This window comes from Coturnix japonica, chromosome 11 (genome assembly GCF_054131305.1).
Source record: "Coturnix japonica strain WE chromosome 11, WE-NBRP24, whole genome shotgun sequence".
Taxonomy (NCBI): Eukaryota; Metazoa; Chordata; class Aves; order Galliformes; family Phasianidae; genus Coturnix; species Coturnix japonica.
The window spans coordinates 18626245-18652647 of record NC_140673.1 but is presented as its reverse complement, the minus strand read 5'-3'; the positions used below and the strand labels follow the sequence as shown (position 1 = coordinate 18652647).

At 37.8% G+C, this 26403-nt stretch overlaps 1 protein-coding gene across 1 annotated transcript; it reads left to right on the top strand.

Moving 5' to 3' along the window:
* Window positions 1-3570: 3570 nt before the first annotated feature.
* GIPC2 (GIPC PDZ domain containing family member 2) lies at window positions 3571-25146 on the top strand. Its single transcript, XM_015870003.3, has 6 exons — window positions 3571-3945; window positions 10320-10505; window positions 13648-13828; window positions 16265-16374; window positions 17105-17186; window positions 24178-25146. The coding sequence occupies exons 1-6, from the start codon at window positions 3703-3705 to the stop codon at window positions 24330-24332; spliced, it is 957 nt and encodes a 318-aa protein (XP_015725489.2). The 5' UTR covers window positions 3571-3702; the 3' UTR covers window positions 24333-25146.
* Window positions 25147-26403: the final 1257 nt, after the last annotated feature.

Genomic DNA, 26403 nt, shown 5'->3' with positions numbered 1-26403 from the left:
TCACACTGGTTGCTCTCCATGATTAAAAAAATCAGGTGTAAGTCTAATATGAACTTAAAAAAAAAAAACAACAGTGCCAACCAGGAAAACTACATGTGTTTCTTCTCTTGTACACCACCAAATTGATCCTAAGTAGTGGGGATCAAATTCCTGGGATCTGCTCTTTTCCCCTGTTAAGTAACAGTTTGAAACTTGAAGTCGGTGCACATAATGAGTTTGTTGCTACGATGTGGACTTTCATATAATGCTCTCATCTAGTTGCAATTTTTCACGTGCCAAAGCTAAAATACAAATATTTGATGTGGTATGGCCATACTCTCAGAAGGTCAGTAATATCTGGTAATAGAGTTCATTCACTTTCTGCCACAGAAGAAATCCTGCTCAAGCTCCTGGCTTGAAAATTGTATTTTACCCTCTGTTTTCTCAAAAGGCCTTGTTTTGCAGCGTGACTAGGCAACTTCAGTTTCATTTCTATTATAACATTTTTTTATTATTATTTTTTTTTTAATTTAAATAGCAGATCTCAAGGTACTACCTTATAAAGAACACCTCTGTTTTCTTTCAACTTTATTTGCATTCAAATAAGCAAGATATGGTCCCATAATATCTTACAAAACTGGATCTTTACTTTGTTCTGTAGTTAGAGTCCTTTTAAACTGTTACTTCCTTTTGGAATGTAAATGATCAGAGACAATATTTTTTCAGGTAAGAACTCCTCAAGTCACAGATTCATATATCATTTGTGGTGAAACAGTTTTGTATATGCCGATGGGACACTGCATTAGAACACTTGCATTTTTCCTTAGTGGTATGACTTAGCGCTGTTCATAGCACTTTCTTGACAGACACGGCTTTTGCATGCCATAGTTCTTACATCGAAAATACTATTGCTGAGGAATGTGGTAAGCTCCATTGTGCAATATACTAGTAGGATAAAAGGTATGTAACCAATTCTTCTGTTCTTAGTATGTGATTTTTCTCTCTAAAAGCACGGCGAGTAATGGGTAACAATTTAAATGATTAACTTTCTGCACTGTCACTAAAAATGCAGTTTAAATTCTTTTTGGATCCCAACTTTCCTGAGCTGCTGAAAGCTTATTTGAATTCATGATCTAGTTATGATGTGTGCTACTTACTGTGGGCAGATATTTTCCTGGTGGTACACATTCAAAGAAGCCTGAGAACTGCTTGTAGTTGGAGGAAATGTCTTGCACACATTGTATGCTTTCTTTGTGCTCAGCAGTCTGACTCATTTCTAAATCCACAGATCACTCTGTCCACTCTATTATACTGGTTAAATCTGAGTGGTTGAAGTTCCTAATTCATGATCAGAATGATGCCAATAAATAGCATTTGTAGCTCATAAAAAAAAAAACAAGTACATGTAGCACATGTGAAACTGAAAGCTGTTGAATGTTTCCTAATGATTTATTGCCAAAGCTGGAAACTGCTAATGGTAACAGCGTACGTGTACTGTCCTAGATTTGGCTTTAAAGAAAAACATAGTATGTGTGTAACTTTCTCTTCTGATTTAAGGGACAAAATAAGAACCAAAAGGCTCTCATCACTTTAATTTTACTTCTTATGTAAATAATTATACGATATACGTATTCCATATTGTTGAGTGCAATGTGATCTTCAGTTTACTTGGTCAGCTGTTCTGGTTTCTCACTGCTTTTACTTTCTGTGCTTAAAAGCTGATGTTCTTCCAACTGGGATCAACTTAGTTCTGGTACAAGATTAGCTGCCTATTTCTATCTGTCCTTTATAGATAGATCGATGCACAGAAGTGTAACACTTCAGTGAGAGGAGATTTTGCAACATTCCTAAATTAGGGTTACATCAGTGTCCGTAGGTTTGTAAAATAAAACTGCTCATCTTCTGCTATGTATAGAAACTTGACTGGTTTTGTTTCCATTTAACTGAATTGCTAACAACAATAATGAACAGCAGTTAACATTGATTCAATTATGGTTTCAGAAGATAAGGAATGAGTTAGAGGAGATCAGGATTGGTGGGGACGAGAATTGTATTACAAAAGAATTAGTGACATTGACATTTGAGTAAGTGGGAAAAGGCATGTTTTGTAATAAATGCCTTATTGAAAAATAGCATAGCAGTGAAAACTCAAAATACTGGGGTGCTTAGACATGAACCATTTTGTACTGTCTTTTAATTTTGTCTCACTACAATCTCAGTTTATGCTAATGTGCTCTAATGTGCTCTCAGTTTTGTTCCTGTATTGGAAAGGAAGGTGCATACAGTTTCCTAAGTTCAGAGAAATCTTGTATTTTCAGTTTTCTGTTTTCAAACTGGTTTTGGAAGGTCAACTATTAAAGTGTGATGGTAAGTTTATTCTGTAAAATACACTGGTGGGAATTGCTGGAAAATCAGTTCCTTTTGATTTACTGGATAAAAGTTAGACATGTTTGATGATTCAGTTAAACATATCATGCTATCTGGAAAGACCCAAATCCAGCTGACCAGAACCTTTCTCTTCTCCCAAGAAAATGATTTTAACCATTTTATGCATTTCCTGATGAGCGCTGGATACTCTCCAAACTATGCTATAAGTTTCACTCCAGGCTGCCTCTTCATCATCCACTTCAATCTGCCTGTCTGCTCTGATTCCATATGGCAGAATCCTTTTTTTGTTTCTTCTGGTTGTTTTGTGTTTCCCAAGACATGGAAGATAAAATAAAGCAGTGCTGCTTCTCTCTGCAACTTTACAGCAGATTCCTGTGGAAGTGCTGGATACTGTTTCATCAGTCTTCCACTCTTCACATCTTGACCATTCAAGATGTGGAATAAGTGCACCACTGCAATAAAGTTATTCCACTGAGGTGAGTGTAGTTACGCTGAAGCAGGGTGGAGGTGTTCTGTAGTATCTAAGTCCTTATATGGAATATATTTCTCTGTTCTGGGTGATGGGAATACTTTAAATCCACTAAATGTTAGGAAAACATAGTTTTCTAACATGTTAAATCTCAACACCGCAAAACTCTTGTCCATTACAGCAATGTCTTTAAACTTTGCTTATATGGCTATGGCTGTGTTAATTCTTCGAGGTTCATAGTACGGTAAGTTGTGGTGAGAAAGCAAGAGTTGGCAGAAGCCCTTACCTACTTTGTGTTACCTACTTCGTGTTTTCTTTTATAACCTGAATATAATCCTCTGTGACCAGAATTCAGTATATATTTCTTCCTGGTTGAAATTCACGAGCCTGCTCATCAGAAATATGGTAGTCTTACAAAATGTCTTTGTGTATAAATTAGAGACTTTAAAGGTATATATAAATAGATTTCATAGCATATGCTTTTTAATATCCAAACAGGAAACGAAGAGATGGCTGTGCTGGCCAGTATAAGTAACGTGAACTGTCTTTGTTTGGACGGGTGTTACTGGTGTGATCTTACTGAAAGTTCCCTTCTAATAAAGAAACCCTTCCTAATCGATCCTGTGGGCAGGAAGCGTTGTTTACGTATAGGAATAGCTCTTGTCCCAGGTCCCGGTGTCGCTGTCCTCCCCGGCTCTTCCAGCCGTGCCTCCCCCCGTGTGTACGCCAAGGGAGGGCCGAGCGGGGCGGGGCGGTAGGGTCCGGGCTTCACCTGGCGGCGGCATGGCCGCACCGGGCCGGGGCGGCGCCGGGGGCAGAGTCCAGCGCCAGGACCCGGCGGCCGGAGCCCGCTACAGGCACGAAAGATGCCCCTGGGACTGGGGACCAGGAAGAAGGGCAAGTCCAAAGAGACCTCCAAGCTGGTGGACAGCGAGGCTGCGGCCCCACCGGCTGCGGCGGAGGTTCCTGCACCGGCGGCGACCGCCTCGCGGCTGCAGTTCCACACTCAGCTGGCGCACGGCAGCCCCACCGGCCGCGTGGAGGGGTTCAGCAGCGCCCGCGAGCTGTACGCCAAGATCGCAGAGGTGTTCGGCATCGCCCCTAACGAGGTAGGGCCCGGGCCGGGGGTGCGGCGGGGAGCGGCTTCGCGTTCTTCTGTACGGACAAAAAAACTTTCCCTTCGGTCTACCTGCCGTCTTCATGAATTTCCCGTTGTTAGCAGGGCTCCGCAGCGCCGGGCCGGGCCGGAGTGGGGTGGATTCATTATTTTCAATGAGGGGTTATTGGCTGCCTCCGTTCTTGGTGCCCGCGGAGAAGGCAGCGGGGTGACACGCAGTGCTGGGCTGGGAGCCCACCGCCTTTGGGAGCAGCGGCTGGGAAGTGTTTGCCGGATTGTTAAACAGTGTCCTTTTAATCGAGGTTATTCTAAACTCTTAATAAGCATTTATTTTATTAATTCCTCTGAAGCTTTTTTTAATTTTTGTTTAATCCGAGCTAGGCTTTAAACACTGGTTTAGATTATGATTCACTTGCTTTTGCGGCCGCATTGTTTTCCCTTAGCTGGAAGGCAGTGGCCATATCAGGTTCTTCTGCCGTGCCTGCGTGGTTCTGTGAACCTTAACTTCTGAGCGGCGAATCGAAAGAGAATGCTTAAGCGTCCAGAGGTCCCCACGTGTCAGTGCCGCTTCTCTCATGTGTGGCTGCCTCTTCTGAAGTGCCACGGCCAACGCTGCAGACTTTATTCTGGGGCCGGCTGCCCTGACCCAGCAGCATTTCACACAGTAAATTACAGAAGTGTCAGTAACAGTGAATACAGTTTAACCAGTCACTGTTGCATTAAGTAATTAAGCAGTACCTTCCCAGCTGCTCTGACCTTCTGCTTCTCTGTTTTCTTTCCATACCGAGCTTCTGTTCCCTTTTGTTTTCTGTTCAATCTCCGGTTGTACCTTTAACTCTCAAGTTCTCCAATTGTCAGATTGTCTTTTGTTTTTAATTTTGTTCTTAATGAACTTTTGTTACCAATCTCGTGGCTCCACTGACTCAAAATAATAGCATTCACCAGGAAATTCAGTTCTGGAGGAATGGTGCTTTCCCCATTTCTCCTGCTAGGTGGATAATCTGGCACTTTTACAGGTTTCATTAAACTAAAGAGGATCTAAACTGGAGATTTTTTTTTTCTTTCTGTCTTCACTGTCCCACTCCTATATATGGGTTTTATTTTTTTAAATGAGGTTTATTGGTAAAAACAGATGGGGAATTGGTGCAGGAAGCACTGAACGTAAAATCACAGAATCATTTGAGTTGGAAGAGATTCTTTCAAGGCCATCTAGTCCAACCCCCCCCTGCAGTGAACAAGGAGCTGCCTTCAAGAAATGATGTTGTATGAAACAAAAATAATAAAGTAGACTTCCTGTTGGCAGAGCTGAGTGAAAAATCTGAACCTGATGAAATTCTGATAGGAAAAATAGATTTGTGGCAAGTGTTGCCATGAAACATAAGAATTTGCTGACAGCTGCTAAACTTGCTGGGAATAAGGGCATACCAGACACTTTAAATAGTATTATCTACTAATTAGTGCTGCTTTTGTATAGTCTAGTTTAAAGCATAATGCCTGAAGCAATGCTTCTTCAAGCTGAAAGACTGAGGTACTCAAATGCCACTTGCAGGTGTTATCTGTCTAGGAAAGTTTCTGTGACCCAGGTGCCCTGAAGCCTGACAGTGTGATACCTGAATGCCTTTGGAAACAGGCTCTATCACAGAGATCTCTGCCCTGCAGTCACCAAGGTGGAAAATAGAGGAGGAAGGAGTGAGGGGAGGAGCTCAGTGTAGAGAGCAGTTGGCAAACCACCACTGAAATGAATACATTTAACATAGCATGTGAGTTTACTGCGATGTGGGCAAGGGAATGGATTCTTGGATAAGTTCCTACTTAAGCATTTCAGCACAGTACAGGATGAGTTATACTTGAAAGCTGTCAGTTCTCTTGACTCAGCATGGTTGCAGCACCTCGTTTCCTCCTCGTATCATGTCCTTCAGGACCAGCTGCATTTAGTTCTGCTGGACAATCCAGGCTCTGTGAGAGAACCCTGTGTAAAATGCAGTTTTTGTTGGATAGACACTGAAGAATCAGTGCAGAGTGACAGAACCTTCTGTGCAGACCTTGATTGAAAGTAGGGTAGGATGAGTATTGGAAAACACTGGCCTAGATTCAAAGGAGCTGCTCTCTCCTTCACAGGAGCCCCAGCACTGGCTTCCTGAGGCTTCCCCAACACTCACCTCTTGTTGTCCAGTTATTATTCATCCATCATCTGAAGATAACATCCCTATTGTCCTTTTTGAACCTGGCTTTTGGCCTGCATTCCTGCCCACCTTGCTTAGCTTTGCCAGTCGATTCCTTGCACAGGGGAGAAGTGCAGCGTGTGTGACAGAGAAATGAGCACTGACCAAAGGACAACATAGATCTGTAAAAGCATTTGCTGGTGTGCTCCTGTGACAGTACATTGTAGGGCTTTGAATTATTCAGAATGGCTAACCAGGCACTTGGAAGTGAATATTAAAATCTAACTGTAGTAAGGCTGTTTCTTGTTCAGGTGGAAGGGAATGGTAAATGGTAGCCATACAAGTTTTTAGTTTGCCTACTTATGGCTCATGCTTCTGATTATTTTGTTTGCTTTGTAAGGTGAGGTGAACTGAATGCTTAGTGGGTGCGTCTAGCAACTGCTCATGAAGTCTGAGATATCTAATGTGGTGAAAGGGCTTCTACATCATAAGGGGAACAGAGGAACAGGGAAGCCTTCCCAGCAGTGCCAGGAGTAGAAATGCAGCTGCCTTTCTCTTCCAGCAATAGGAGCTCAGCTGCTGAGCTTGTGCCCAGGCCGCTGTTCTGTGGCATTGCCTCCTGATGCTAAACAGTTAAGTATACAGTTAGGCTCAGCCACATTAAACTTTCATAGATGTATTTGATTTAAACCTGTTCAGTTTAAACTTTTATGAAATTGCTGAAAAATAACCAAAGCCAAACAATAGTATTGAAGTGCAAGTTTTTCAATGTGACATTTCTTTTTCCACAAGAACTAAAACATAGTTTAAAAAATTAGAGAAAAGGATCAAGTTTGTGAAAGTTGCTAAAATATTTGGAGTTTTAGAGTACTCATCTATTGAAATGAATTATCACAATCTCACCTAAGGACTGAAACAAAGCAAATTCAAATGATCAGAGATGACTGACCCTGTCTCCAAACTACCTCCTTTCAAACCAATGGCATCATTTGTTTATTGCTGTTCCCTGAAGCGGTGCTTGTATTTGATACCATGATGCATGTGATGCTTGCTGTGTTAAGTATCTACTGCTGTGTTTTTGTAGCTCTGTAGAGGAACTTACTCTATTTCTTGTACATTCTGGAGTTATTTGTTTGTTTTTAATTAAAAGAAAACCAAAACATTGAAAGCTTATTTTATAGTACTTTGAATATATCTGGGGAGACAAAGTTGCATACTTGATAGAGTACCAAAACCACACTGAAAGCATGAGGATGTGGTTACTCTTTTTGTCACCGCAGTAAGTTGAGGCTCCTGCATTTTCCCCAGGGAGAATGAAATGAGTAAGGTAGCTAGAAAACATGTTGGTGGTTTCTTGATATAGATGACTCCTACATATAGAGGGAAATATGTCAGTGGGTGTTACATTTTGCTCAAAAGTAGAAGTCCCATGTCTCAGCTTCTTAAGTAACGTGATTATGATGTCCCTTGTAAAGGTATATGAGCTCTAATGAGTCAAAAAATGCTTTTAATAGCTTCTGATCATGTTATCCCTCAATCAACTTATTTTTGTACTCTTTTAAGGTTTAGCCTTAATGGAAGGTAAGAATGTGATTAATAAAGCATGTATAATAAGGTGCTGCTTAGGTACTTTTATATAACACATAATGCAACCCTCTTTCTTATCTAATGTAGTTTCTTACTGTGTATAACAGAGTGTAACACCATCTTTGATGACCAGTGTCTCTTACTATTGAAAATATGGATGCAGGAAATAATTTGTTAGTAATCTTATCTGGTGAATCTATTTTATGAGGTCTCTGCCAGCCAAATGGAATTTCCTTCTTCTGTCTGCAGTGTGAGATAACTCAGTGAAGGAGGTATCCTAGATATTTTAGGACTGATGTAGCAGCTATGATTTATAATACCTTGCCACAGTTGGCATGAAATGTCACAGCACTGTTACGCTGAGCTGAAGACCAAATGCACATGAATGTTAAGGGTGAGAAAGGAAAGAAAGGCCTTTACAATGAAAGTTACACATTGATTTTTTCTCTTGTTTCTTTTCTGGGTAAGAAAATTACTATTTAAAATTATACGGAGTTTTGAGTGGATGGCAAAGTGTACTATAGTAGCTGTTGTTTTAATTTTAATTAGGTATATAAGCTGATATTAGGTACCTATATTAAGTTTAGATAAGACTTAGGAAAAAATATAAATTTTCCATTGACAGTCCTCAGTCACGTACAAATAAAGCAATGCTATGACTGATGGTGTAACTGTATATTATTCTGGGAGGATACATCTTTAGTGCATTACTCTTTGAAGATATCTGTTCTGAGAAAAAACAGTTGTTCACCAAAGAGGATAAAGAATGATTTAAGTGTTATTTTTGACTGGTTGATGTTCTCTCAGCCTTGTGGTTAGTATGGAACTGACTCACTGAGAATTCTGGAGACTTATAGGCTGCAGTGGGGAATACCATCCAGATGAAGGTCTAAAAAGAGAAACTCTGGATCGAGTTTCTAAATATCACATTTCTGCCCTGTTGCCAGTTTTATCTATTCGAAGGTGTGACAGTGATTGCTAGATGATTGTCTATTTGACAAGGTCAGATGAAGGGTATTAATGTCTAAAGTGTGAAGCCATAGGGCTCGTTGTTCATTGTAAGAAGTAGAACTGAGTTGCAGTTGTAAACTGGCCAAGTTTAGCTTGCAAGAAAGCTGAGTGTATATATGAATTTTATATAATCTGTTCAGATTGAAACTTTTAGGTTTAAAAAAAAATGTTGATGATTAGGTATGATTAATACTAATAAAATAGAATTTAGCATTCTGATTATAGCCATATGAATTTCTCTAGGTTATATTATTTTGTAAGTGCTCATTAACTTGAAAAACTTTTGCATTACTTGAGAGAATAAAACTGATGTCTGTTAAGTGTGTGCTGTTGTGACTGTTGTTGTTAAAGCAGTAGGTTGGAGTGTTTGTTTAATGAATTATCAGATAATTAGACTGTAGTTGGGGGTTTGGTGGTTTTTTTTTTTGTTTGTTTGGTTTTTTTTTGTTTTTTTTTTTGTGTGTGTGTGTGTTTGTTTGTTTTTAAGAAATAACTAGAAAATAACTAAGAAAAGGGTATTTGAAGCATCCTGGGGCTGAAATCCATGTAGTTTTTGTAGATGTGATGGGGAAAGAAGGGAAGCCCACACTTCCATCAGAGCACCAGGGGCTCTGCAGGTGCTGATCTATGCCTGTGACTAGGAGCAGTTGGGCTAGCATGCTAGACCCCACAAAAGGCTGCCACTAGAGCAGTAGCAGAGCTGTAGGACACTGTGACATCCCACTGCTGTTTTTGTCAGATGCATCCCACTGGCAGCAATGCAGACGTAACATGATGACGTCCTTTGCCAGTGGCTTGCACTGCCAAATGCAGTATTAAGCTGCCTCCTCCTCCTGTCCTGCTTTCAGTTCTGCTTGAAATATGGTCTTGGGGGAATCATTTGCCTCAGACATAGATATTAAGGATGGAGTTTCTCTGGCCTGTGGCCCTGTATTCTCTGGCACTGCTGGGAGGAAGCTGTGTGGGGGCAGCTGTAAGGCCTTGTTCTTGTCTGGTTTCAACTTGGTAAACAGCTGGCAGGTGAAATTGTCCTAGCTGTGAGGTGGAGCAGTGGATTTTTTTCTTATTTTTTGGTTAGACTATTTTCCCTTTGAGCATGTGCTATATTAGAGTGCCTAACACCTGCCTGGCCTGGCCTGATTCCTCCATACAGCACTGTGGTGGGCAGACCCCTTGTCTGTCTGCAAGCAATACTCCAAGTTGGAGGCTGGTACTTGACAAAAATGAAGAAAATGATGGTTGCTCTTGAAGTGGCATGCTCAAGCCCCCCTTAAGCTGTTCAGTGGAACCTCAAGCTGCTAGTGTCTGGGTTGGTGCCCTGTGTCAGACCGCAAGAGACTGCTTGCATAGATGCATCCCTTTCCTTTGCTCCCTGCAAGCTTTTATCTGCTGTCCGAGCTATTGATGCTTCTTGTCATTTGCGTGGATGGAGAGTGTCACCTCTCCTGGGGCAGCTGGAGAAAGAGAGTTTTTATTGTGTCAGTTATGGGATCTGTCAGAGGCTGGTATTATGCTCTGCTTAAAAGAGCCCATCAGCCCGTCAAGTTCACAGAACCTAATAAACTGCTATACTTTAAGGTAACGTGTTTCTTTCCTTCCTGCACAGATCATGTTTTGTACTCTGAACACTCATAAAGTTGATATGGACAAGCTGTTAGGTGCACAGATTGGCCTTGAAGATTTTATATTTGCCCACATAAAAGGACAACGAAAAGAAGTGGAAGTTCTTAAATCCGATGATGTGCTTGGGCTTACTGTTACTGACAATGGAGCCGGATGTCCCTTTATAAAGGTAAATTTATTTTCCAGTTAAATGCTTTGTTTTGTAGAAGTTTCTATTACTGTGGTAGATGAATTATTACTTTACTGATCCTCCAGAACTATCAAGCCATTTAGCATATGGCAAGTACCAGAAAAAGTTGCTTTTCCTTAGATTCAGCTATTTCTGTACTGCATGTCATTTTGAAATTAGGTCATTTGTTTGTTGTTTCTGTGATGTGTAAGAGCTTTATGATATGACTGTTACACTGTGTAACCAATACCAAGATGATAAGTGTCGCATGCTGCTTATTTCTGCCTCCTCTTTTTATTTTTTTTAGTGAGTTTTTGACATCATCGATTAGATCCTTATAGCACATCTGTCACTCACTGTAACAAGGCTGTACTCTCTCAGTCTTTGAGTGTTTATGGGGTAAAATCCTGAATGCTCTGTAAAAGCAGGTGAAGTACAAAGCACTTTCAGCTTTCCAATACTGGCATGTCCTTAGGTAGGATGGATTAAAAAGTGGTAAGGTTATGGATTAACTGAGTTCACCCCAGTTAGCTTGCATAGAAAATATAGTCAGTAGCATGTGTAATGTATTAATTATAATTGCTCTTGTCCTCACCTCCTGTATGACCTCCAGGCAGTTTATTTTAAGACAAGTAAAGATGGAAGAAATTATGACACCTTTCCTGCTAAACTATGTTTTTTTTATTATTTTTATTAGGAAACTTGCCCAATTTTTCCAGCCTTTCTAGGTGCATTTCTTTAATTTACTCCAATTAACTGTTACTAGTGAGATACTGGGAATTATCTTTGATTATTTCAGTCTCAAATGCTGATCTTATTACTATTATTAACAGAGCTTCTGGTATGTAGAGCTTGTATTCTCTATTCATTTCTTAGCTACCATGGATATGAAAAAGGATGTGGACTAGATGCAGGCTTGCTTGCTGTCAAAAAAGATGTGATAGAGATCACTCTTGACAAAATTGAGATGCAGTGGAGTCTTCAGCAAGCAGTTTGGCAAAACTGTATCCTCATTTTTATGTTTATAGATAGGGAACTGTGAATTTTCAGTGGTAGTATCAATGCAAGCCATAACACTCCATCACACTGCTACTTACGTTGCATTTTAAAAGAAGACATTGAAAGCAGTGCTTCAGGTTCACTTGTGCAGCACTGTACAGAGTATAACTTTCTCTGTACATGGATGGTAATAGGGGAAGAGAGAAACAACAATTGCATTGACTGCTGTATAATTTGAATGAACTGGAAAACCTTCACTACATCAGCAAGCTGCAGTATCCAGGAAATTAAATAGGAATTGTCTGAATAAATATAATGTTGTCACTGTATTGGTCCAGTAATAGGTGTAACGGATGTGGTGCAGTCTTCATGGGAATGCAATTCCACATCAGTTTTGAAGATTTTCTACAAGGTTGCTTTTATTACTGTTGCACATTTAGCTAATGGCTGATTTTAAACAGCAGAATATATATATATACATACATATATATATATATGTACACAAAAGTAAAAGCTGCATATATTACATATTTAGTTGACTTGCTGAATCACTAAGCAGAAATTGTCTTTACTTAAAAAATAGTTTGGAATTATTTCCTTATATTTTCATAGGAAACAGAGATTGTAGCTTCTACATGTTCTCTAGAGCAACTGAAATACAAGCATATCAATTGCATCTTAATTACAGTGACATCATAGTTTGACTGCCTTGAGTCAGTTAACTTGGAGTGCTGTGTCACATAAAAAAAATTGTTGGAATGAATGATATTATCAGGTAATATAAAAGAAGTCTTGGTATTAGGATCCAAGTGAAGAAGAAAAGGTAATAAGAATGGATTTGGTGCTTAAACATGAAGTATGGCAGACACAATTGTGAACCGGGCAATAGAAATGTGTCTTAGGCCTGGTTTCTTGTTTGTGTACAACACCCCTCTCTTCTTTTGCCATAAGTCATCTTTTTGTTTCTAATCTAGGTTAAACAGCAATAACAAAAAGTGCTAGAAAGAGTTAAGCTCTGCGTGAAGCTAAAAATTGTAGCAGTGTCTTATAGGACAGTGAGCACTATCACACTTCCCACTTACTCTCTCAGATGGAGGCACATATGTGGGCTTAGATGTGCACATAAACTAGAAACAGGTTTTTAAGACAGTTAGCAGCTAGGATAAGTGCTGTAGTATTAGGTGGAAATGTCTCCCTTGTGTTGCTGTAAACTCAAAGCCAGTCTGAAGCCAGCCGCAGTCTTTATTGAAATGTATGTTATTTAGGAAGATTTTCAAATGAAATCCGTATCTCTGCAAAACAGAAGACATTCTACAATGTCATAGCTTTATATTAAACACAATAATGGCTTTCATGACTGGAGCATGATAAATATGACAGTATTTAACAACAATAAACGGAATCACTGAAATCTTAATTGTCCTTTAATTGACTTGATAAATCATAGAGATCTTTTAATGATTGCTTTTTCCTCACTTGAAATTGAACTTTGGAAAAACTATGAATACTAAATTCTGTTTCATTTTATGATCTCTGCCTCTACGCCACTTTTATTCCCTGAAATACCATTTGGAAGCATTTCTTGTCCTTCATTGTTATTTCACAGGAAATAGCTTACCATATGCAGTTACACAGCTAAGTGAAGAAAACTGTAGAAGTTTACTTGCTATAGATAAGCCTTATTAACACCAGACTTACATAGCACTCCATTTTTTTTTTGTATATCACGTATTATTTTCTATGTTCCAGGACTACACATGAGAAGTTTTTTACCTGTGCTTGTCAGACTATTAAATCAAAAGTCAAGAGAACATTAATATTACTGTCACATTAGGTACAGTTTTAAAGAAAGAAAAAAAATATATATATTCAGAAGCCTTAACTTCTGAAGTATGATTGCATTTTTTTTCTAGTGTTGATTTTTATATGCAATGTATATTACTTTGTTTAAATATAGTTTTCTAAAATGTCTTTTATGACATAAATGTTACAGTCAAAATATCTCATTGGTAAAAGAAACTTAGTGATATTTGATATTTTTAACTGACATTCTTGAATCTGTCACCTCTTTACCATTTCAAAAAATGATTCTAATTATTTTCTGGGTTTTTTTTGTTTTTTGTTTTTTTTTTTTAAACAATAGCGAATCAGAGAAGGGAGCCTTATGGACCAAACCAAAATGATCTGCGTAGGCGATCACATAGAGTCTATAAATGGAAAAGATGTGTCAGATCTTCGGCATTATGAAGTTGCCAAAATGCTAAAAGATCTGGAGAAAGGTCGGGTGCTTAAGCTGAAGCTGGTAGAGCCTATGAAGTCATTTGGTGAGTGTTACTTGGCTGTTTGCCTTGTTCCCTGAGTATTGAACTCCCAATATTGTATTGCACTGTAAGTTTGTTTTCAGGCAAGATAATGTAACTGCTGCAAAAAGAGAGGAACATTCTATGTATAGCATACATATATATATATATGTATATTTTCTTTTTCTTGGAGTGGGAATTTTAGGAATGAATTTTCTTCCATCTGCTTTCTCCAGCAGTTCTCCTGGTATGGGCTGACTCAGCACTGGGTCTCAGTTGCTTGATTTCTTTGCTACCACATGACAGTGCAAAACAAGTTCAGGAGTTGTTTAGGCATGGTTTTAAAGCGTGGTTCATTTCAGTGATCCTCAACCTTTTTTTTCTGTTTTTGTTTATATCTCTTATATATGAACCCTGTTCATGTGTGTATCAGATTTTTCTATTTGTGAGCTTTAGGAGGGACTGAGCTCTTCTAATGCAGAAGGATGAAGCAGAGAAGAATCTGGGATTCCCCAAAGCTCCTCCTTGGATGCTATCCCCAACATTTTGTTCACTCTTTTATTATACAGCAGGTATACTTAGGACTGAAGGAAAGGAATTGGACAAAGCTCTGTCTCTACCTGATACCTGACTGCTGTGTGAAAGTGATACTTATATAAGACAAACATACCTCCTGCTATTCCTTAAGTACATCCAGTTTATAAAGGCCGTAAAAATAAATAAAAACACGTTGAGTTAATTTAGGGAGCTAAAATAGAGATTTTGATTCTCTCAGGTTTTTTAAATTTGTTTCCGCCCCTGATCCACGCATTATTTTTCTTTAACAAGAAAGCACAAAATACTGCTGCATTTTAAGCATGTATGACTTCATGTGCACTCAGTCTCCACCACAGTGGAAAATGTTTTATTTTTTTTATTCCAATTTGTTTTTTATCTGTTAGCAGTTTACAACTGCTGTCATACACCAATCTTGACACTTGGTGTCAGAATAACAGCAGAAATTGAAACTGAGAGAAATCTGAAGATTGCTTTTGGTGCTTCTGCACAGAATGTGATATGTCTCTAATATCACTGGATATCCTGTTAAGTAACTTTGTATATTGTAATATACTTCAGTGTAATGTACATACATTCAATGTTGCAATTAGCAGTATAATAATATCTTTTTAATATGGGTATTTGGGGCTAAGCCTATTACATAGTCTGTAAAGACTGGGGTAAATCAGATTTTGGTGACTTGAACTATTATTTAATAACAGTTACTTTCCAAAGATGATTAAGGTACCTCTTCGTCTGCTGATGATGTAGAGAAGGAAACTTGTTATTCCATGACAATACCTTTTATCTGACATTAAATTAAGAGCAAAGTAGATCTTTTTGGACAGATTTTTGAAAGCTGCATATATTTTTTTTACTCTACAGAAACAAGCTTAAAACTCCCAATGTCCAATTTGAGACAGGTTAAGAATATCCTGGCTTTTGCCTTAGGTGCAAGTTGAGCTTCAGGCACAAATTTGTATGAGATGGTTTATGCTGCAGCGGGCCAAGAATAGCCACAGAGGAGATGACAAAATCCAGATGCTACTGGAAAAGTAGATGCAGGATTCCTGTTAATTTCAAGACAACCTGCTTGCTTTATGTTTGTAAAGGTGTAGGAATGAGGGACAAGTCTCTGTCAAATTACCAGCTTTTATTTTCCTTCCTATTAGTGGAAAGCGAATACAAGTGTAATTTACTGGTTGGAAATCTTCCTACCATGTGTGCAGATGCTGCACTAGATGCCTGAGGCAAGGCTTAAAGTGCAGAATTGAAGACTTCTCTGAAGAAGATTTGTCCTTACCAATCATAAGCTATGCTTCAGTGAATCAGTGAAAAATTAATAGAAACAATGCAAAGACAGCATAAGGCAAGCCACAGATTTAAATTAAAAAGAAATAGTTTCTATGCTGGCCAGAGTGCTTTGGTGTGAAGTATTGCAAACACAGGTAATGTCATAGTTTAAGCTTCTAGTGGTGATAGAACTAGAAAAGTATGTATATTACATCAGGCCTTTTGAGACAAATTAACTGATATCTATATCTTAAATTTCACTGAAGTTCACATTTCATGATATTTTAGCAGAATAGTCTAGGCAAAATGCATGTAGCATAAGTTCTTCTAAAAGTTGGAATAGTCTGGAGCATAAAATAGCACAGTGAAAACAATTCTACATAACTCTTTATAGAACTTTCCAAGTTAAATTGCTGAACTCCTGAGTTAATAAGTAAATTAAATCCTTGCCAATCCTGAATGTGAAATTATAGATCTATATGGTGTATGTGGTTAATTTATTGTTAAGATTTTAGATGCCTGTTGAATCTTGGTTAAAATTAAAACTGAAGGTAATGTAACAGCAAAGCAGATGCACTGTATACATACCATATAATTAGTTTTGTTTGTTTGTTTTCTTTTTGACTTTAGAAAAGGTGTCTGCAAGGTCCAAAGGTGGAACTCTGACCGAAGCTAAAATCTCCAGAGGGAGAGAAACACTGCGATTGAGAAATAAAGGCCCTGCCACTGTGGAAGAAATGGTATAGTTACTTTGTGGCTTTTCAATAGTTCAGTCTTCTAGCACCCAATTTAGTCTTCCCCAAGGTTTTTCTGGTAAACCAGGAAGGGAAAATCCACGTTATAAAGCTTGTGGGACTTATGATGAAGTCTGTTTTCTCCAAGGAGAAATGTATACACAAAGTTGAAGGCTAAGGAAGATAGGATGGGGCTGAAGAATCTGGAAATGAAGAACCTTTACTTAGATGTCTAGGTGAATGATTTTAAAGTGCATTAGACCAAGAAGCATTGAAAAGAAGGAAGGAGAAAATAAAAGTAATGGCTGAAGATGTGGTTCTGTATCTAACACCAGGAAGTATACTGGGCTAGTTGAAGCGTGGTTGTTAGGAGAGGCTTATAACGTATGTTGACATGAATGTGTGTAAAACCAGGTATAGTGCTTGGAAGAAGAAATTTTTCTTATTTCAGGTTCCTTTAAAGTTGATGAGGCTTTGATGAAGGTCTGTATTGTCAGGAGTTGAAAGGCCTGTATTTTGTTTGGACAGTGTAAAAGTTATGTTGTTTGAAGCTTGTAGGATGATTTTAGTTTGTGAAAAGAAGGGAATAGGGAAGGATAACATGATTTACATTTGGTTCTGTAGGTCTAAGCAGCTACTATGAAAGTGAGGATAAGCAGTAGACAATTTCTTGTTTTAAAGTCTGCATAGGATATAATAATACTTTTGCACTTTTTCTTCCTTTATTTCAATAAAGCTGTCTGAAGTTGAAGAAAAAGCAGTAAAAAAAGTGGATGAACTTCTTGAAACATATATGGGGATAAGAGATATTGAATTAGGTGAGTTTTAACAAATGCATTACTACATGATTCAATAATTTTTCATTTTATCTAGCCTATAATTTATAGGGTATTTCAATCTGTGGATGTTAGCAAAACAAAACCTGTCTAGAATGTAAACCCAAACCTTTCCTTTGCTTCTCCAAATATATCTCTTTTATCAAAGGGAGAATTTATCACTTCAGGCCTTATGATGTAATTAATGTTCTTTCTGCATGCTATCTATACACCACTGAATAATTTATTTAGTTACTTGCCGTTAATTAACTGTCATGGCTGCTCTTTACAGCATGTATTTTCTACTAAAGCTTGTATGTGAGGTTGGGGGATTGTTAAGGTCAAGCATGTCTATTCACCATTTTTTCCTACCCCCTCTCACTCATCCCTTGGCTTCAGATGCTTTAAAGGAGGTCACTAAAGTTAGAATCTGAGATCTTTTTCAGCAGCAGGACTGATGGAGTAATAGCAGATTTATCAAAGTCTTTAAAGCCTGTTTGCTGAAGAAACATGGGAAATTTTCCATTATATTTGTTAACTTTAAAATAATCTATTATAATGAAAGAAACTGTTGAATATCAGTATTCCTTAAAACCGCACTAAATTTGCCCCTGAAGCTGTTGTTTCTGGTGTTGTTAATCCCACACCAGCTGAATATGAACTTCCATTTGTAAGGGAAGAAGCTGTTCATGTTTTGTGGTGTAGCTGACTGAGAATTGCCAGTGTGGGAGCATTAGCTGGGTGCAGTCCTCTTATGATATCATTAACGCTGAAACAAAGGCAGAAGTTATTTGTTACCGTAATATCAAAAATCAGCCAAGAATTAGGAAAGGACAAACTAAATGGAAAGCAATACTGAAAGAAAGCCTTTATCGCTTCTCTCATGTCAAGGCAAAGCAGAATAGGTCATAGGTCTGGCATGTAGCTAAGGGCAAAGCAGAATGGTTGGACAGTCAGCAGTTAGCAGACAGGAATGAGAACAATAGAAAACAATATGAATAACCAGAAGTCTTTTGCTAGCTGCTCCTTCTGGCAAGTATCTTATTGGCAGCTCTACACATTTCTATACAGGTAAATTGTAGGTGAATTACTATCTGTGTCTTAACCTAAAGTAAAGGTGGACTTCCTGGTATGGAAGTGAGAGTGAAGCTGCATAAAACTAGTTAGCTCTGTTTTGCAGATATTAACCTCCCAGTTCTAAGGAAACTCACAGTTCTCAAAAATTCTATTCCCAGTAACTCTAGTACGTGATGGTTATGGCATGCAGTATGCTCTCAGGAGACCTGGGTGGTGCTGACTGACCCTCTGTTTAGGTTTACTGTGAACAGTTTCTGGCTCAGGCTTCAAAGCTTCCGAAGACTCGTGCCAGTCACCCTTTCTGGAGCTGTTTTTGTCCTGCAGCTGTTACAAGCCCCAGCTTGATCCAGTCTTCAGAAGGCTTCTGTCCTTGTTACTTACAGACAAGGTCTCCAGGCCTCCTGCCCCATAGGAACAAGTAGCTCTTGTTTTGGTATCAGTAGCCCAGGATCCTGAGATTGTAGGCTAGGGCTTGTTTTTCGGACCTTCAGGGTATTCTGTGCTCTGCTATGTGACACGATCATGAGTTCCAGTGGGAACTACTGTTACCTTTCTTTGACTCTCACTGTCATAACGGGATGGTTCTTGTAAGTCGACTGAAGAGTTCAGTTTGTAGCTGAAGTTTGGCTCTGCTGGTTGCCAAGCACTTCATGAATTCTCTGATATTTTTATATATGTATTTTAACAGATCTAATGTCCTTGTATCTTTCAGCATGGATAGTTCTAAAGAAGGCCTTTAAAAATGCTCAAAGAATGAACAGGTCTTTGTCCTCAAAGCTACTCCATCCTTCCCAACTGGATTGTTGGTTTGCCTTTTGCCTCTTCTCTTCCTCTCAAGAAGGCTGTTAAAGAGAGGTTGTCATGAATCAAAGACTACAGGTTTACCTAGCTCTAGTTTGGATCTTTGAAGCTGTTTCTTGAAGTTCAAATCTTAGTCAAGGGCCAATGGTGATGGCAAATAAGAAAGAAAAAGTTTTATCACTTTTAAATAATTAAACAGTTCTAGATCTCTTTAGGAAAGGAGAGCTAATCACTTGTCACAAATCTGTTCAATTAACATATGTCAGGTTTTTTTATATACGAGATGTGATCAGTCACCCATGAAGATGAAATATGAGGAAAGGATTCATTCAGAGAATGCCAATCACTGCTCAGCTAGAAATTTCACTCATTACTCAAGCCAGATTAGTTGAAAATGCAAGTCATCACAATGCGACAGCCGACAAGTGATTAAGATCTCAATCATTGCTCACTCCCATGCAGTTCTGTTTGTCAGAAGCTCTGGTTGTCAGTTAATATTGCTTTTTCATCTCCATTAAAATGACACTTCCATAGTGAGATTGAATTCTGAAACAGTGCCCCAATTTTGAGCCAGAAGTTAAAAAGAAGAGAAAGAAAAATAATGTAAAATTATAGACAGAATTAAATATGAGATAAAGCCCTTAATTTTTGTGTTGCTAAGTATCTTGGCAGTTTCAAGAATGGCTGACTAAATTTACATGTGAGCCCCTGAGTTGGAGGAAAAGCGTGGAAATTGTTTAATGGAACATCATATACACTTTTTTTGGAGGGGTGAGGAGGGGAGTGTGGGAGACAGATGATTATTTTCAGGTATCTAAACGCTGTTGAGAATTACATACCTGCATCATGAATGCACTTTTACCTCTATTTTACTGAAGGAAGGAAAAAAAAAAAAGGCTTAATTCATAGAAGAGACATTTGGCTCTGGAAACATACTCCTCAGCTTCGTGTGTGTGTTAGAAATTGGGCAACGATTTGAGCTTTGTTTAAAATACAAATGCATTAGTGAGGGCTGCTGTAGATTATTTTAATTCTTGTCTGTGTTTTCTGATAGAGGAACACGAAGAGCTGATTAATTGGGATGGCTCAGAAAGCAATGTTAGTGAAGAAGTCTTATGGCATTTGTTTTTAAATCAGTGGATTGAGGTGAGCTGTATTTCATATCAAAGATTGTGGAGGAGAGAAAGCCTGGATCTACAGCGTTCAACCCCAGAATGCTTTCAATGGGAAACATTTGCAAAAGGGTTTCCTGTCCAAGTTGAGATGTTCCAGCATCTTCTGGCCACTCTTCATCCATAAATATTTTGTTCTATTTTTACGCTTTTGGATGATTATTTCCTTTCAGATGTTCTTTTAGTGTTGTCAGGCACTACATACCTTATAATATTCTTTAATTCTGTTTAGAAGAATTCAGATCTACTTTTCAGTTTCTGGTTTTACTTTTCCAGCTTCTCATATGCTCAAAATATGACTATATTCCATACAGTTTAAGCTTCATCTCACCTAAGCTTTTATTCTTTGATCACCTGTACATCCCAGCAGTGCTGGACGGATATTTTTATTCTGAAATGCTTTGAATGAAGTGGTATCTCCTTGAACCTGTTGCTGTCTTCTCGTGTCACCAAACTTAATCCTCCAAAGGATTATATTTGTCCAGTTTTTGTTCTTTGCCCTTCAAATTGATTAATGTGTGGCAGTATTCAACACGAAGCTAACATCAATGTATATAAAACAGTGAAAACTTTAATGGCATACTTTGTTTTCTGTCATATTGATAAGGAGTGTGGTTGATAAAAGTGTAAGTCTAAACTAGTATTTGTTACCTTTTGATGAAAGCAAAATCTCTGATATCATTACATCTAAATAAATACTGAAATGTCTGTAAAGGCTTTTCTTTTTCTTTTTTCTGAAAGTGACAGAAGAGGATGTAAGTAGCAAAAACTGCTGTGTAAGGTGATTGTGTTCTGGAAAACCTGATAGCTTCCTCGGTTAAAGCTGAGAGGACAATTTCTTTTGTCACTTTTGAGTTCACTGAACTTCTCACATTTTACATGAAATTTTCTCAAGTATGAGCATTGCTAGCAGTGGGATTTTAAAACAAATTTCTGAAGACAATGGGACTATCTGGACTGTCAAGAAAAATATTCTCTGTATTAGAATAAAATTTATGCAATCGCTTATTGTGCAGCTGTCATGAGAAGCAGTGGGGGAGAAAGGGGAGTGGAGTCAATTTACATTGAGATGTTCTCTGAGAGCCAGAGTTCTCTTCCAGTTGCCACATATCTACCAAATACCCTCGAATTAAGCACTTTTTGATTAGCCTTGAGGGATCGTCACCATGTAAGTGTGCATATTCTGCACACAGTTTTCCATCTGTGCCTCTGAGGGCATGGATGCCACCCTGTGCATGTGGTAACTGCCCAAGGGGGTAAGAACGTGTACACTGCGTGACAGATAAACTAGTCTGTCTTAGTGCCTCTGTGTGTATGAAACTAGCAAAATATAGGTTCATCGTTTGTATACATCGGTGATAAGAACTATTGTGCAAGCGCCAGTAGGGATTGCTTGCATCTCACATTGCCGTTTGCTGAGCGGTAATATAATGCTGCTGACACTAGAGGTCGTTACCACGCTACTGAAAAGGTATTCAGGAGAAAGGAAGATCTTGCACTTTCTGTGTTAAGCGTATTCTATAGTACCAGGTGAATTAGGGAAGAGCAGTGTGCATTAACAAGTACAGCTCATTAAGTGCAGTGGTAGTGCTGATTGCAATTGTTCAATATGATTATAAATGTTTTTATTTGAGACTGCTGCTCTCAAATGGCTGTGACATTGTGACTTATCATCATTTCATGATTTGGGAAGCTCAATATTTATGAAGCCTTGTGTTTGAAGTAGCATTTTGGTTAATGACGGTGTAATTCTGAAGTTTTAACTAGGATGGTTGAACTTTTATATAAGAATGTGTTATCTCTGCTGTCATATGGCTCTTGCATGTATGAGTTTGTCTCCAGAATTCCTTGCTGCCACTCTTTCCACTGGAATACTTGTCTAGATCCTCACTCTTTTGATCACTACTTTCTTTTTAATATCTTAAGGAAATATATCCAGGCATACTTCTTATGTCTAAATTGTCTTTCACCTTGCATATCTTCTCTCCCTCCAACCTTGTTTCATTTTCTTTATGGAGCGGCTTCATATCCTCATTCATATCAGGAAGACTGTGAAGTAAGCCCTTCACCTAATTTTTCCCTCCTAGTCTGCTCTAAGTCAGTATCCCAGGGACTTCTTGGTGGATGAAGAAAGAATCCATGCAATGGGGATAGGTTACTTCTGACATCTTGAGTCCTTGAAATCCTGTAGTGCTGCCAGGAGTCTGGGTAAAGCTTAAGCTTCCTTGAGCACAGCGGTTTGTTCGTCAGACTTTGGGCTTCTGTGTGGTGTTTGGCATGGAGATCCTGTTTGCAGTCTCACGTCTGAATGTAGTTAAAAATGAAACATCAAATTTCTTCAGAATTGCTGTTGCTGACGTCTACAGTGTGGCATGTGGCTCCAATTTGTTCTCAGCTTGTTAAAGGTTTGCATAATAACCAGCTCTATTTTCCAGATAGTTCCAACTATCAATAAATACTTTCAGGTTAACAAAAGAATATTAAATACACATTAGAACAGGGAAAGTTTATTTTACATTGATCAGTGAGATTTTACCATTTCAACACCACATACTGCATGCATTACATAGCAAGTATGCAGTAGACTGTTGTACTGAAAATGGTCTTCTGTGATTTCAGGATTTTCTTCCCTTTCTCAGGCACTATAATACATGTTTTCCACTCAGTTATTAAATTCCTCATGTGTGACATTAGTATTTAATGTGTTTGTGAAGAAGGTGGTTGTTACTTGATGTATAACAAAAGATGAAGAACATCTTGCAGCTTAAGGTGTAAAAGATGGTGATGAAATAAACCAGAATTTGATTCAGGATTTCATCTATTGTATAGTATAATCTTGTTGTTGTTAATATAAACAGAGGCTGTGGAGCAGAGATACAGCTCAGAAAATAAACTCACTCAGCAGTCCTGTTAGTGCTTAGTCTCTTTTGCAGTCTTCTGCATCCCATAAACCAAGGTAGCCTACTGGCTTAGCTTAGCTTTGCTGTTCTCTCCTGAGCTGACACCTTTCATCTTTTTGGGAGGTGCAGGTGCTGTGACAGAGAGAGCTTTGAGCCCTCACAGCTTTCCTTTGCACTAAAATCCCTGTAGCCACTGTTGAGTGCTGTTTGTGATAGGCTTGTAATTTCTCCTGGAAATCTGAGAGTTGTTCAGTGGCTAAAGCAATTTCCAAATTGAAGTCTGAAACTTGATAAAGACTGATCCTCATGTGTTTAACAGGAGAAATTGCTGGATGAACAAGACATCAGTCTATCTCTGTTTGATAGAAATGCCATTCTACTCTTTTTTGTGGGTTTTCTTTTGACACTGTGCATATGTTGAACATAGTGCATAGTATTTGAATTCTTTTTCCAGAAGTATTCAAGTGTTTTTTCTATACTTCTCATTACTTATGTCCAAATACAGGTTGTACTTAACACTTAAACTTAGAAGCTGTTTCTAGCAAACCCATACTGATTTCGTTGCATGCCATCATTTGAGTATTCCTTTTCGATCACTGAGCCTACTTCAAACTCACTGAAGTTCGTTGTGCATTAGCATGGGTCTTATCACAGGAGTTTGCTGTACCTTGCCTTTAGACAAGTGTGTATTAATGAATGGTGAACATAATTTAATCAGAGAAAAATTAAGGCTGCTTGAATTAACATCCCCTAAACAATTGAAAGAATATATAATGAACACTTCAAGGAAGCTCTCCCATTAACCAGAACATAATGTAACTACTGTGGGGATGGGTATATAAATAGTAATTAATTTAGGATTCAGTAGGTAAGCTTTAGATCCCCTTAACATTACTGGTCTCCAAATACTCTCAGAAATATCTTGGACAAATGTTAGCTGTCCCTTTCATGAGAATAATTTTATATTCTCAATATATTTTATATTTATATATATATAATAATATATATATATTATTTTTTTTTTAACTTTTTGTTTGTGTTCAGCTGCAACAATGGTGGAAGCAGGAAGAGACAAGAAAAACCCAGACGAATTTGCAGTGGCACTGGATGAAACTCTTGGAGACTTTGCATTTCCAGACGAGTTTGTCTTTGACGTGTGGGGAGCAATAGGGGATGCTAAGCAAGGAAGACTGGAATGAGAACTGTGAAGATTATCATTCTCAATTCAAAAATATAAAGTGACTTTGAAATGTCAGAATACTAATATTTTTATTGATATAAATCTGGGGTGCTCTATGTAAGTATTGCTATCAGAGACATTATTTTACAAAGGAAAGTTTCTAACAGAATTAAACTGAGAGATTTAAACTGTGCATTTAAAAGGAACACTTAATTTACATGTAGAAATCACTGAGAGGAGAATGGTCACGTAGATGCATTTACATGTGCATTTTATGTACTTCGGTATCTATTTTGAGGAGTGATAGATATATGCAACAATATTTTTTTGGATTTTTTTTTTTTTTTTTTTTTGCATTTTAAGAAAGATTTATAAGCTTGATTTAAAAAAAAAATAAAAAAAATCACCAATACATGGAAGTTCTCTGATCTGCTCATTCTCAAGCATTCAAGTAGGCCAAGAACTGTACTGTTTGGCCTGGATGTAGGCAAAGCTGAGAAGAAGCCACTCTGCCTCTGCAGAATTGGAAAAAAAACTGAAACAAACTATGACTTTAAAATGAAAATGACTCATTTTTGGTCATAACATGCGCTGCTGAGGTATTTCTGAAATGGTATAGTAGAAACGCCTAGAGCAGGAATCTGTTGTTTTATTCAGATGCCATATTATTGCAATAGCTACTGCATAATAAGTAACAAATGTTAATTTTGATTACTATTCACATATTTGGATAATATCTGCGATCTGGCACTGGGGACTGTAGTACATGACTAAATGATTCACTGATCTTTGCACTTAATAAACACCTGAAATCCTGTGAAGTTCCCCCTTTATCTTGTCTGTTGGTTTTTTTTCAGAATTGCAATTTAGAGATATTTAAGAAGGTGCTCAAAATCAGCAGATGTAATTGTATGATCACAGCTGCAGTTTGGATGAAAGTTAATGTCTAAAACTTCAATTAATATTTTATATTTGAGGATTTCAAATTACAATGTACATAGACGTTTATCTTTAAGTGACAATGTTTTACTAATGAATCTCAGATTGTTAAAAATTAACCATCTCTTATCAAATCTGCTATGTCTGCAGTTATCTTCCTGTTCACTCTGTGTTTAATGAAGAGCAGTGTTTTGCTTTTATTTATAACTGTATTCTTTTTCAGTTATTAATGCGTTTGGTTTTAATCAAGTCAGGTACTTGCTAATTTATGTAGAAAACAAAATTTTCAAAAGATAATTGTGATCCTGATTTTTATTTTTTTTTTAAATGTACGCAGTGTACATTTTAGCCAAATAACACATAATTAATATCCTTCAAAATGAAATTGAACAAAAATATGTGGCCTGACTTGGATTCGTGTAAATGCTTTTCGATGAGATTGTCATCAATTTTATAAATGCCACTTTGAGTGTTTTGTTCCTCTATCTCTAATATAAGGATAAGCTTTTGTATAATACAGATGTTCATTTTTTAATGAAATGAGTAGTACAGAGACGAATAGAGATCAGGCATTTTATTGTATTTAAGAAAGTTCATAGGTGTCAAAATTGCATTGTACAAGTGCCTTGTAAAACTAGAGTTACCGAGGATGGAACGTGCATCTTAAAATAGGTGTGATAATTATGAATTTCTATGGTAATACATACATATATAAGAGTTCAGGGAGTATTATTTTGAGAAATGCAGTTGTAGGGAAAAGAGTACGAGTTGAATAGCTTCTGTCTGTATTTAATAACAGTGAATCTAATCTCACAGTCTCCTGATGCAGTTGAACACTTTCTTACACAAGACTCCTATAACTAATGTATACTTCATTACTTTTAGTAATGAAGAATTTAAGTATTGTGGACTGTATCACTCTCTAAACTTCTTTTAGGTGAATAAGAAAATTGAATTGTCAAGAATTGAGTGCTAGAAGTTGGTTTTGCTTCTGCATGAACTTTAAATTCTTTTTCATAAACTTCAAATTCTGTGAAAATGTTTGAAAAAGTTTATATACATTAATAACCATAATCAATTTGATATTGATTACAAAAACTAAAGAATTCCTTCTTAAAGAGCAATGCACTATATATAGTTGTATTACAAAA